Here is a 14,335-nt window from a genome sequence, read left to right as displayed (position 1 = left end):
GATCTATCGCAAAATTCATTTGGTGAAGAAGTTAGTTGTGTGTTGTGAGTTTACCCATATTTTAACAAGTTTCAGATTCGTTCACTTGTTAAGAGAAGAATTGCTCATTCTACTGTTTATTAGTTCCAGATATGTTTACTAATACTTAAACGACTAATTTCATTGTTGTTTTTTTCTCGTATTCATAACTATCTACTTACTTGCATTAGTGGAGGATTGTTAGTAATGCAAATATTGGATGCTTATTTTTAGAGAGTTGGTTACCCATATTTAGGAGTGGTTGGAGTGTGTAGTTGTCATTTGACAATTTTATCCTTCCACTACTCCTATAAAAGGGATAGTCTCTCTCTGCATTTGATGCAAATTGATGGTTTCTATATTTCCTTCTTAGAAAAAATCTTATCAAAGAGAGCAAAACAAGTGGGGTTCACTTTGGGTGCACAGACTGTGTTAACTTTGGGGGACAATGTCTATTTTCAATATTACACCAATCTAGAAGAAATTGTTTCTAAGACACTGACTTCACACAGTAAATCATTCTATTTATTTCATTATTTGATTATTACTCGGTAATCAATGCTAATGGTGTTGTTTTGCAGCAGTATTAATTTCTAATAGATCGTATGTGGTAGCCATGGTGAAATTGCCTTTCCTTTCAAAATTCCAACAAAGGACATCAGAGCTGAAACAAATGTGTAGTGGGGCACACTGTTAAGGAGTAAGACAATCTCATTTGAAAGTGGTAAGGAGAGAATGCTCCACTACACCCTTGTTCTCATGACTCGACTGCTCGTTTAAAGGTCATTTTCTTATCTCCCAAATTAAGTGGTCCCTGAATCAATCCTTGTGGCGCTTCCTCTATAGACCAGTTACCGATCCAGAACTTGACATTTGTCCCAGTATGGGTAGACCAACATATACCTTTTTCAAGCAATTAGATGATCTTCCTCCGTGTTAGTCAATTTATAAATTTCTGTTTATGTGATTTCTTATTTTATTTATCCTGGTCTGCTAGTTTTATAATAATAATATTTCCAATACTCTAAATGAAAGAAGGAGCTATCGCATGCCAAGGTTTTGCAGCAGATCCCAGCTATTTGGCATAAAAGACTCTTGCCAAAGTTTTTGACTCTCTCATGAGTCTCCAACCCTTGACACAAAGGCACTATTTGTTTTTTTGAGCGTCTAAGTCTCAGACCACCATAGTTCTTAGGTTTAAGTCCACGTGTTCCACTCGAACATATGCTTTTATTGGATTAAAAGACCACACTACTTTTGCATTTCTGAACCCTCTGCTGGGAGCAACCGAGTATCTATCCCACTTTCCAACAAAGAGGGCCATCTGAATTCGGTGGCAGGGAAGTGCCTTGCCACCCATACTTGTTTACAATAGAATAATGGCATGTATTCTTCTATCAGGATTTCTCTTTTTTTCATAACATATTTCCAAAATTGTCTATCATATTACAATAATCCATGCACTCATTAAATGCCTTTATACGACAAACACTATCTGCTCGTCTTCCTACCCGCTAGTAAATCATTAAAATCCTCAGTGATAAGTCTATGTTCGTAAGCAACGGTTCTAAGACTTTCCCAACGTCGTCCACTTTAGAGCTAAAATCTTTGTAGTTACATTTGAAGTATGGTTATTTGGGAGAAAGCTGAAACTTTTGCCGCTACTAATTTCTGCTGACCAAATGATGAATCTTATCATGAAAGAGTTTGGCAATAAGGAAGTGATCAAATGGTTCGATATAAGAATCATTTATCCGATATTTTATAGTTCTTAGATGAGTCATGTACAATGTGTGTCCAGGAAGGGAGGTACCACGGTGATCAGCAATGATAACGAGTTTATACTGACATGCTTTCACCAAATTGAGAGTATGCATGTATTTACAAGAAAAGATATTTTCAAAATTTTAATGAGATAATCTCTTAAACTATTGATCTTGTTAATTGTTCGATATATTAAAATATTCTTTTTCAAAATCAAGCGAATTACATTTTATTTTCAATAATTTATTTGTATATGTTTCAAATAAGTTTATTCTTTTCAATTGCATCCAAGATTTAATATTAAGGAATTATATATTAAATTCAAATTTAAATTCATAACTTTGTAATTTAACGAGGTATTAAGTTTGGGTGTCCAAGAGCTGCTCTAATATTCCTGTTGCACTGGTTTATAGCGCCATTTTCCCCCCTATAGCAGCGTTTAAAAGCGCCGCTAAAAATGCTATCGGTGCAAAAAAAAGACCACAAAAAAACCACTAATATGAACGCCGCAACTGTTAGTGGCATTTTCTTTTAAAAACGCCGCTAAAAGTCAGGTTATGTAGTGGCATTTGTATACTAAAACGCCGCTAAAATTCAGGTTATATATCGATATTTTAGTATACAAACGCCGCAACAGGTTCACCATATAGCGGCGTTTTTGGGCACAAACGCAAAAATATCGTAATAGGTTTGATATTTATAGGTGTTTTCCCGCAACATGTTCGCTATTTAGCGGCGTTTTTAGTCACAAATGCCACAATGGATTTGATATTTAGCGACGTTTTGCTCAAAAACACCACAATAGGTTGGTAATTTAGCGACGTTTTTCCTAAAAATACCGTCAAATATGCACTATGTTAGTGGCTTTTTCCCCTAAAACGCCGCTAATCGAAACTGATTTTCAACATATATTCTTCCTATTTCGTATTATTCAAATTTAACCTATAACAATATCCAATAACCATCTTAAATTTAATTAATGTTCGAATTAAGTAATAATACATAAAACATAAACAAATCAAAGTTTACAAACATTCAAGTTAAATATAATGTAGTTTAACATTTTTCAATAATATAAACAAAACATTAACCTAAGAAAACACCTAGGATGATGAATTCTTCGTTTGCTTATGCTTTATCATCTGCTTTATAGCTTCAATTTGATTTTGAAGTTCTTCATTTTTTTTTCCTGAAATGTTGATTCTCTCTACTTCTCTCGCTACTCTCTCTTCTTCTCTCACTGCTCTCTCTGCTTCTCTCTCTTCTTTTCTCGCTTCAGCCTCGGCTTTCATTTGAGCAAATTTTTATCAACTTAACTCAACTGTTGTTTTATTCGATTAACTTCTTGTTGAGAAGACTGGTTGTGTGATGACATGTACTGAGACGAGCTGGATGAAAAATATTTGGTTGGAGTAACGAATGAACCCTGACAGTGAACTCTAAGGGTGTTCAGATCCAATCCAAACCAAAAAAATAACCGAAAACCGATCTAAAAAACCGATAACCGAAAAAAACCGAAACCGATTTGGTGTGTTTGGTTTTTTTTTTACAAAACCGATCGGTTCGGTCCGATTTCAGTTTGGACATCCAGAACCGATCCAAACCGAACCGAACCGATATTTAGTTATCTAGCAGAACGACACCGTTTGATGTTCTGACCAAAAACTAAAACCTAGCCCACTTTTCCCAATTTACTCCGCCTCTTCGCTCCATCGCATATCTTCTTCTCTCTTACACGCTACGCTACTGTTTCGCTTCCTCTTCTCTCTCTGTCTCTCTTATTTTCAGCAACGGTGCTCGAATCTTTTTCTTCTTTGTGGGGTCTTGGCTTTCAGGTATAGCATCTTCTCTTTGTTCAATTAAATGTTATTTCTTTCTTTATTTGTTCATATTTTAATCAATTTTTTTGGCAATTCGTTAGAATTTGGATTTAATTTCGGTACTTTTCGATTACCTTTTTTTATTTGTGCGAAATAGTGGTGGGTTTTATCTAAAAGTGGAGCAACATCGGTTATATTTGTTTCTTAATAGGAATTTTCTTCTTGTTTTCAAATCCTTCTAGGTTTGGGATTAACGAGTTGTTGAAGTAAATTAGAAGTATGATTATCTGTGATGATGAAATTCAATCGATTCAGATTTCAGAGCAAATGGTTTCGTCTTCATAGTTGTACCACGTGCTTTGTTTATTTATTTATGTTTCTCTTTCGCTCTTTTTGCAAAATTGCTTTGTTATGAGCCTATTTATGACAGAGCAAGATCTTTTTTTGTGCTACTGCATCCAGTTGTTTGTAAAGTTGGAACTTGATAACAATGTAGTGATAATCTGCTTCTTTGTTTCATTACATTGAATGTTATGATCTGTTTTTTTAGGTGTTGGTGAATATTTACAGTACTGGAAATGGAATGCATAATTGCATAGAAAGACCCTTTTATGCATATTTAATTATGTTCCATAGAAATAATCTATTTATAGTACTGGAAATCTGGAATGCCTAATTGCAGGTCACGACATTGAAACATGTGGAGAATTTGGAAAGCAAAACCATTTGTGTTGGGATGATATAATTTTGAAAATTAGAATCCAAAAACCGCACAAATCCAAACCGAATCAAACCGCACTTAATTGGATCTGATCGGATCAGATTTTTTTTTAGAAACATCCAAACCGCAAATTTGTATACTTTCAGATCGGATGAAATTTTAGCCAAAAACCGATCCAAACCGACCGCGAACACCCCTAATGAACTCGACCATATCTTTCAAGATCGAAAACTTCAACAATAACTTGATTTTCAATCTCGTCCGCATTAATAGAAGCATGGGATGAAGCCGTAACTTTATACTCTACCTTTTTATCTCTCAATTTTTCATGATAATCAGTTAAGAATTTAGAACAAATTCAAACATTATATAAAATAAAAATGTTATACTATAAATATAACATAATGCAAATTTTATGTCAAGTAAATATACCATAATTTCTGCAGCTTCAGGAGCCATAGGAGAGCCATCTTTTTTTGTATGTGTCATTTCGAATAGCTTTATTCTTCCAACTCTATTAGCGGACGTGATTTACTACAATATAAATTATAAATTAATACTTACAAAAAGTAATAAATAATGGAAAAAATGTTAATTACTATATGGTACCAACTTAAAATGACTATATGAATAATCATAACTAAAAAAATAATACATGTTCATGAGCTACACAAGCAAAGCTCTTCGATCCAGCAATGTGAGTAAACTTTTGTTGTTGTTTGCTATCAATATCAACGTGCTCTCGGTCCTACAATTTGAACTCCACATGACTTATAAAGTCAATAATATAGTGACATAATATTATTTTTAAAGCGCACATACCCTCTTTTCTTTGAACTCCAAAACATGATTGTATCTTCCCATTGATATCTGAGCATTCCAGGTGAGACATTTTGCAGCTTTCCTTCAAGGCTAAGATTGTTCTTAAAATATATATTTTTACGAAACTCTTGTGGTGTCTCCATTTCTTTCCTAACGCTTACTTCAAATAATCATCTGAGACCTCTAAAGAAAATTTCTCCTATAAATTACACAAGAGTTGAAAGTATATAAATATATTACTATTAAACTACAATTAATTATTTATTACAATGAAATTATTACCTTAACGCAATCAACAGCTTGGTTTTTGCTACTATTCAGCATCTCAAGCCATGACTCATAATTGATTGGTATAAGACTTGCATTGCGTACAATAATGCCTAGGTAACCTGATAGAACACATCTTTTATCCCAATAGGTTGACCGACATCGTTAGTTGAAACTCTCACGTGGTCCCCAAGAGGAAGTTGGTACAATTTCTTCATTATCGTACGACCTCTACTCTTGCGCCTTTGACCATTTTCAGCTACATAAGAAATAATTTAGTGTAGGATTTTGAAATCAAGTCAATAAGAAAATCAGTCACAATTTAAATAAAGAGTCGAACATTACCTTCAATTGTACAGTTTCTTCAATTGTATTCAGAACTTTGTTAGATGCAACACCAATCGACTCTTCATTATTTGTTTCTTCCTTCTCTTGAGGAGTTCGAACAATCCGCAAATCACTTAATTTTTTCCTAGACATTATATCTGCAATAAATAAACAACAATATTAATAACTACTGACAACAATACTATTAATATATATATTCGACGACGTCAACATATATAATTGATAACATTATAAATTATTCAATTAAGAGAAATAGCCCCAAGTAGATCTATAACTGAAAATAGAGCTGAAAAATTATAATTCAGACAGTTAAATAGAAATTGGCCAAAAAGATCACAGTCGTTGATGAAAAAACAAAGTTGACCATAACTGAATTTGCAAAATAGATTTCATTGAAACCAAAACAGCCAGAGGTTTAATTCTCTTATCACCGTCATTAATCTTAATGCTTATAGATTAAACAAGACTATCCAACTAATTTACCAAAAGACCTAGCCCAAATGCTACCTCCATAATAGTTCACCAAGGTCATTCATATCATTAATAAATACATCAAAATCCTCAAGGAACCCAAAATAGAGCATAGAAACTGAGACCTGACCAAGATCCATTATTTTAAACCGCCATGTGACTTCTCTGCTCTGCCCTACTTCTCACTGTCTCTTAAAGTTTATGGTTTTTCAACTCTCTGAAAATTTTCAATGAATTTTCGTATACATTTAGATATGCAACCGAATTTGTTCATTAGTTTGGGTGCAAAAACGAAGTGTGAACCACCCACTCTCCGTCTATATTTAATCAGTAAATCTTAAATAGAATAGCAACTAACGACACCTGGAAATTCTTAGGGTTAAGCAGAACAAGATACCCAAAGCAAGAATGAGGTAAATCTTGAAATTCTTATAATATTTAACAAGATTTTAGTAAAAATTTAAAATAATAAAGGATAATTTCAAGAACCCAAACAAATTATGCAAGAAATTTTAAATAGTTTTATCTAACAACTGAAAAAAGAAAAATACCTAAAAAATGGTAAAACACAGAAAATAGTCAATGATGCAAGAAATCTGAAACAACGGAAGATGTTCTTACCTTTGTTACTGTCGCCGATAGAAGAAAACTGATGTTGGTGTCGATCAGAAGGAAGGAAAAATCACGCGTAATGAAAACTGATTTTAGGGGTCGGTGGTGAAAGAAAAAAAAGAGACTCACGATGTGAGTTGAAGAGAGAATGGTGTTGAACCTTAACGGCGGAAATAGGTAAAGAAACAGATGAAAAGGGGGGAAATGGTTTCACAGGATTAAAGGTATAACCTTTGCTGCGTTTGTAAATTCAAACGCCACAAAATGATTGAAATAACGATGTTTTTTAATTTAAAAATGGCACAAATTGATGAGACTATTGCGGCATTTATTAAAAAAGCCACAAATTACTTACCTATTGCGTTACAAACGCTACTATATGTTTAGTCGATTACGGTGTTTTTTGTAAACGCCACTAAAGGGTATGGGATGACAGCACTTGTGTCATTTGTAATTACAAACACAATTATATATTTAATATATTGCAGCGTTTTTCTCAAAAATGCCAATAAAGTATGAGTTTGTATCGGCGTTTGCCTAAACACACCGCTAATATTACTATTTTGGGATGTTTTACCTATAAACGTCGCTGTATGTATAAAATAGAAGCGTTTTCTATCAAAATGCCGCTAATAATACAGCTATAGATCTATTTTGCTGTAGTATGTCCATAGCCAATTCTCGAACTTATTCTTTTTTCTTCGATTTTCAAGCACGGACTTAAACCTTATTTTTTAAAAGAAGATTCTGAAACTTTACGTAAGATAATTTTATTAATGATCGATGGCATCTAATTTAAATGGTCAATGACAAATACATTTTTAATAAAATCTAACAACTTTTTTAATCGATAAAAACACATATTTCTAAAATAACGAATGGATAAGTGTAAATAAATAGTCATCGAGTTGCTTTTAAGAAAAAAGGTCATGACAAGAATTATATAAAAGTAATCTAATATTTAAATTTTTTTTATTAATAATATTTTAAACTTAAATATTTTAGAATGATGTTTTCGGTGTATTGAACATTTCACGTTAACGTTTTCCTTCAATAGTACAAATTAAACTTGTCAGGGGGGAAATAATTACATGAAGCAGTCTTAAAAAAAAACATGATATTTAGCATATCGATAATAAACGATAAATATCACTGAACTTTAGGATTGAAAACATTTCACATTAACGTTTTCCTTCTATTAGGTTATTTATATATATCACTGACAGTATCTTGGGTTACTATAATTATTAGGGTAAACTATATCAGATACCACTGAATTTTAAGTATTATTTCGTTTATACCATTAAATTTTAATTTTATCAACTATAATACTGAACTTTGATTATCGTTTCAATTATACCATTGTATTGTTAAATCGTTAATAGCCAGATCAAAACAACGTCGTTTTGTTTAGGTGTCTACGACGACGACCGTCAACCACATCATCGTGTCGTTAATGATTTAATGGTTTAGTGATATAATTGAAACGAAAATTAAAAATCAATGTTATCATTGACAAAATTCAAAATTCAATAGTATAAATGATACAAAGCCTAGGGCTGTAAATGAGATGAGACAGATTGCGAGCTACTCAAACTCGATAAATACTCTAATCGAATGGACTTGACTCGAGTTCTTAATGAGCTATAAATAGCTCGACTCGACTTGATGTTCGACTCGAAAAACTCGTGAACAGCTAAAAAATATAATATATTAAGATTTTATTTTAAAAAATAAATTATTAATAATATTAACATCTATGTGTTGATTTTTAAAAAAAAGAATGTAGTATAAGATTTTCATGTATTTAAGGTTCAGGTCGACTTTGAGTTTAAGGCTTCAATCGAGTTAAGTTTAAGATTTTTTTCATTTCGAGCTTTCTCGAGCTTTTACGAGGTTCAATTCATGATTTCAAATTTGAGTTGAGCTTTAAAATTTTAGACTCGCGAGTTTTCGAATTGAGCTCCATTTTAGAGTTTTCGAGCCGAATTAAGCTCAGTAATACTCGGTTTGTTTACATCCCTAACAACACTTAAAATTTGATGATATCTAATATAATTTACCCTCATTATTATTACTTCTACTTGCATAATTGTTAGTTGTGTCAAGTCACAAGTGTATCAGAATCACCTCTATTAATAGAGCATAGTCGCATAGTACTTGTTAATAAGGATAATAATTGTATAATAAATTGATAATTTTATTCCTTTTAAATTTAAATAAATCAACAACAATTCATATTCATATTTTATTAATTTAAAATCAGAATAATGAGGACCTTGTTTTAAAATCTTTATTAATTAATGTTTAAAATATTTCCAATGATCAAATTCTGCAACTCTTCTGTAATTGTTAGTCCAACTAAATTAGTTTACATGTTGCATCAAAACTATATTTTAATAGAACATTTTATAAAGATGTTTTAAGAGGATTAAAAAAAACATTTTTATAGAGCAAAATGTTCAATCAAAGTATATTATTATATGTGAGGTGAGAATTAAATAGTTTTACAAACCATTGTGATTAAGCCTTTCCTCATCTCAATTTTTTTTATTTAATTATATTTTAAAATATTTTAATCCTTAATCTTTTAATTTTTATGATTTAATTACTTTTTATGATCACATTTATTTTAAAAATTAAATAATCTATCTTATCATACAAATGTAATATTCATCTTATACAAAAAATAAGTGATTTACACAATGCACCGTAATTATATTTTAAATTAAATTTTAGTGAAAATAATATTTTTTAAATAACAAAAAAAAAGTTCAATTTTAATAATAATTTATTTATTTTTGAATAGGTAAAAAGGAATTTTGAAAAATAATAAGAAAATACAAATTCATTAAATATTACTCCATATAAAGGTTGTTTTTAAAAATGAAAAACAATAAACATTTTAGAACAATTAATTATTTTATAAAGATGTTTTGAAGGAATTATATACAAAAATAATATAATTGTTAAGCTAGCAGTTCAACTATCTCTGAACCGAAGGAGAGAAAGTAGAGAAGAAAAGAGAGGTAGTAGTCTCTATCATTTTATTAATGAAGCTGTGACATCTCTGAAACAGAGACCAACAATTTATACAAGTGATGAGACTGCTGAGCTCATAACAGTCAAAACCAAACGTAAACAATCAAACAGTAATAAATGCAAAGAGAAATAAACCAATTTAACACTATATGCTAGCATTCCCTTTGCTTCCTCAATCCTGTTGAACTAGTAGAATGCTAACACTAATATTTTATTTTTTTTAGAGGATTTTTTATTTGTATTAATCAAATTATTTATTATATATTTTTTTATAAAATTATCAATATTCGGTCGATTGATAGATTGATATTTCAAACTTAACTATTTTAGAAAGGTGTTCTTGGTGTGGGTGTTATCCGGGGATAGGAATTGGATCGAAAGCATTCCACATTTAACGTTTTCCTTCAACAATACAAATTAAACAAGCCAGCGAGGAAAGCTGTCTTAAAAAACCATAATATTTAGCAAATGGGTAATAAACAAGTCTTACACAAAGGGGATCTATTAGGTTAATTTTCTATTTATAAATATGAACGTTATTAAAAATATCAATAATTCCAGTATCTTGGGTTAATATACTTATCATGAAAGACTAATTCATTTAGTATTTATGAGATAATAACCTATCAATTAATCTCAATGGTTAAAATGGGTATTATTTTATTTTAAGATCTTGGATTCAAACAGTTGTATCTATAAAGTGTGTATTTAGTTAATAATTATGAAAGATTTTGAATATTTAAAGTTTTAGATTTTAATTTTAAAACATGTGATAACATTTTAATATACTTTTAAATATTTCATTAAGAATATATCAAATACTAACCCAATTATTATTATTACTTCTACTTGCATATTAATGAAGCATAGTACTTGTCAATAAGAATAAAATATTAATCTTTTCTAGAGGACAATTGGAATTCAAAACAATATACTAACAAAGATCAATCGTCATTCATAAAATAATCTAAGTATTGAGTCAAGAGTCAACTGCAAGGGAATAGTGATGCCATATTTCAATTTTTGAGTCTAGTTTAGTCTACCAAGATAATAATATGGTTTGGTTAGGAAGCTAAATAAAATTAAAGGATTCAAGATAATCTTTTTTTACGTTAGAAGAGTAAATTTATATAATCTTACAAAAATAAACTTATAAAATTTTAAGATAAGAAAATACACTATTAATAATAAATGCAAATATAATACTTAAATTGTATGATAATTAAAAAAATTAGATGGATGCTGGTCCCGTCTATCCTTTGGTGGAATTAAATCTAGAATAAAACACATTGGGATTTAACTATAGTTGGTTCATGTTCCTTTTGGATGTAAAACACTCGTTGCATGCATGACATGTCAAGAACGCAGACCTCTATACCCCCATCAAACGCATGAACAAATGGAATCTTCATTCTGCAGGAACAAAATGGAAAACTAAAGGACAAATAAACAAGGATCCAAGCCACGGTTGCCTGCATATACCTGCTCATTATTGATGTCTATTTCATTTTTCTTGTACAAGGTAATTAAAAGAAAGGTATATGTATAAGACTGTTCCTTTCTCATGCAAAGCAAAGAGCGCCGTTAGACCGAGCTAGTGACTTCAACCCCTTCATCACGTTCTATCTTGCGGCTATGGAAAACCTTGAAAGTATAAAATTTTGAGCATATTAAGTAGTATACAAAGTTTAGAGCTTGCAAAAAAGTGATCAACCAATAAAAATACTCCAACTTCCCCTTATTCAAGTTCTTGTTGGGAAGCCAGTCAGTGTACTTGTGGACTAGCGTAACCAGAAGCGTGCTCGTGTAGTCCCCTGCTGAAATGGATGTCCAGAACAATGCTGTTGCAGTGCTTCTCATGCTCTCGGGAGCTTGGTCGTAGAAAAACTCGAGGTGACCGATAGCCGTGAATGCCTCGGCAATACCGTGAAGGCTATACTGCGGCACGAGCCAAAATACAGAGATGGGAATTATCGATTTCGGGCTGTCGATTAGGCCATCGGCCAAGGCTGCATGTTTTCTCTTCACTTCGACGAATCCGGCTACCAGAGTTGCTAATATCGAGATGAAAAAGCCTATTCCCATCCGCTGCAAAACGTTTATGCCCCGATCGAGCCCCGTGAACCTGCGGGCTACATGAACCAGTATGCGATCGTACAAGACTATCACGATGAGCGTCGACAACTTGGCGAAGACCGACATGGAAGCGGAGGGAATCTCGAATGACTTGCTCAGGTGTTTGTCCATCGTGTTGCCCTGTTGTAAGGAAAATGTGTTTTGTTGAGCATCGGCTGCGGCAAACAGAATACCAGCTCCCCAAATCGGTAGCATTCTGAATATGCATTTCAATTCTTCAACTCTATGGACAGTGTTAAGTCTCCAAAAATTGGGTTTTTCTGACGATGCAACACCATCTTCTTCAGTCACAATGGCAGCCTTATCCAGAAACCTGCATTTTGCACACATTTTCATTTGGTTAATCATATAAACATTGAGATTAATTTAAAATCACATGAAAAGAGGCAAGTGCCAACTTGAATTGATTTGTATGATGAAGCAGTCCGTCACTGGAAATCGAGCCATCAAGCACCTCGTTGACATACAAAAACTTAGGATCAGAAATCAAGGGAATCTTTCTCTTTCTAAAAGCAGCAGCACAGACTTGAAAGACACGAGTGTAAGGACTTCCAGCAGGATCCAGATTTCGGTAAAGAGGGTAACCAATGAGGAAGACGATGATGGACAAAGCCATGGTTATGGTAGGAATCCCGAGGCCGAAGCTCCATCCTACATGGTCTTGGATATACACGATCACAGTTAATGCTATCAATACGGCGACTCCCAATGCAAAGTAGTACCAATTAAAGAACACCCACGTTTTATGAGGATTCCTAGGGTCCTCCTCAACGAACTGCTCCGCCCCAAAGGCCGACACGCAAGGTCGGATTCCGCCGGATCCCAAGGCTGCCAGCATAAGAGCAAGGTAGAGAATAGCCGTTTGACTGCCGTTGGCTTCTTGGCAAACTTGGTTACCTTCGCATGGCGGTGGCCGGAGCTGTGGCATTGCTGCCGAGAGTGTTAGGACTATCATTCCCTACTCATCACATCAAATTATATATAAGCTGTAAATTTGATGCTTCTTCTTCAACTACATGAAAACTGCAATTATTCTTACCATTAGGTATATGGCTGTTGCAACAGTGATGGTCCAGAATTTCCCAGCATATGAATCAGCAATGAAAGCCCCAAGCAGCGGCGTCAAGCTCGAAGTACCATTGAAGTTGGTGACAGTGTTGGCTGCTTTTGTTAATGGCATGTGAAGCTGGTTTGTCAAGTAGTTAACCATGTTTTTACTGAACCCCACCATTGCCAGTTTCTCGCATATCTCATTTACTGCAACATCCACGGTCAAGCATAGCAATAAACGGCTTAACAAAAATGAAAAACAAAACTCAAGATTCCAACAGATATCAAAAAGCTTACTTATGATGAATGGCATTGTCTTAATGCCACCTTTGTTGTTATCGACAAGTGTCTTATTCGACTGGTCATCACCATTTTCAGAAGCACCGAAGCTATCTTTGTTTTCCATTGTTGCAGTCGCTATGTTCTGATTTTTTTCCTGAATTTTCTACTGAGATCCTTGTTCACATAACTGTGATTGAAACGTTATAGTGAACTTGGGTCAAAAGGGAGAAGAAACAGAAACCTAGGATCGCTCAAACAAAGCAAGGGCAAAGAGGAAAACTTGTCTTCTAGCCTAGCCTTGCCTGCATTTCTGTTACTAGGATTAAAGCCTATAAATAGACCTTTTTCCCCTTATTTATTACTAATTTATTTATATGTTTGTGTTCTCTTTGCACTATTGGGAGGTTGGTAAAACGTTAGGCATTGGGAAATAATGGCATAATGTCGAAAAAAATATATTAATGTTTAATTAAATAATTTTAAATTTTAGGAGTATTATAGTTTTGATGTTTTATTTTAACGTAAAAATTTTAGGAGACACGGCAGAAATATGGCGCACGATTGTGGTTTTCTCTGGGTGCACGTTAGCAGAACTAATGGAAACTGAGAATTCCGTCTTGTCTTCAGTGAACCGATTGATTTCTACTCCAATTGTCTCTTCAGCCTACTTCATATTCTTTAATTGTTTCGCTTGTGAGTCTGATGGATTGACGTAAATTGTTTGCGTGTTCAGTTGGGCAAGAGTTAGATTTCTTTCCCCGAAAATTGCGAGAGGGATTTCGACCGTTCAACCACCACCTGAAGTATTTGAAGCTGGAATAGCATAATGGAAATTATCTTTTGTGGGGCAATTTCTTGGGGTTGTTCCTAATTTTGCCACAATGCAAAGAATCATTGAAAATTTATGGAAAAGATTTTGCAAGGAGCCCACATTCAGGTCAGTCACATAGGAAACAATCTCTACATATTTTCTTTCAATTCT

The 14,335-nt window shown here is 33.1% G+C and overlaps 1 protein-coding gene and 1 long non-coding RNA gene across 2 annotated transcripts; both read right to left on the bottom strand.

The window, feature by feature from the left end:
* Positions 1-5,433: 5,433 nt before the first annotated feature.
* On the bottom strand, positions 5,434-7,080 carry LOC120149141. The gene is made up of 3 exons (XR_005518439.1): positions 6,853-7,080; positions 5,758-5,897; positions 5,434-5,671 (listed from the first exon to the last, which is right to left on the bottom strand). It is a non-coding gene; the product is annotated as an uncharacterized LOC120149141 (long non-coding RNA).
* A 4,389-nt stretch (positions 7,081-11,469) lies between these two features.
* Positions 11,470-13,482, bottom strand: LOC120149140 (protein NRT1/ PTR FAMILY 3.1-like). The gene is made up of 4 exons (XM_039162030.1): positions 13,369-13,482; positions 13,061-13,278; positions 12,420-12,979; positions 11,470-12,334 (listed from the first exon to the last, which is right to left on the bottom strand). Exons 1-4 carry the CDS (start codon positions 13,475-13,477, stop codon positions 11,470-11,472), a joined length of 1,752 nt encoding a protein of 583 aa, XP_039017961.1. The 5' UTR covers positions 13,478-13,482.
* Positions 13,483-14,335: the final 853 nt, after the last annotated feature.

This window comes from Hibiscus syriacus, unplaced genomic scaffold, assembly GCF_006381635.1.
Source record: "Hibiscus syriacus cultivar Baekdansim isolate YM2019G1 unplaced genomic scaffold, ASM638163v2 tig00110989_pilon, whole genome shotgun sequence".
Classification (NCBI taxonomy): Eukaryota; Viridiplantae; Streptophyta; class Magnoliopsida; order Malvales; family Malvaceae; genus Hibiscus; species Hibiscus syriacus.
This window is presented reverse-complemented; position numbering and strand designations above follow the sequence as displayed.

What these genes read in the sequence shown, in the direction of transcription:
- LOC120149140 (XM_039162030.1), bottom strand. Translation starts at nt 13,477, where the DNA reads ATGGAAAACAAAGATAGCTTCGGTGCTTCTGAAAATGGTGATGACCAG. An exon ending in GACAATGCCATTCATCATAA is followed by an intron (nt 13,279 to 13,368) that starts GTAAGCTTTTTG and finishes TGGATGTTGCAG; the next exon opens with TAAATGAGATATGCGAGAAA. An exon ending in CAACAGCCATATACCTAATG is followed by an intron (nt 12,980 to 13,060) that starts GTAAGAATAATT and finishes TGTGATGAGTAG; the next exon opens with GGAATGATAGTCCTAACACT.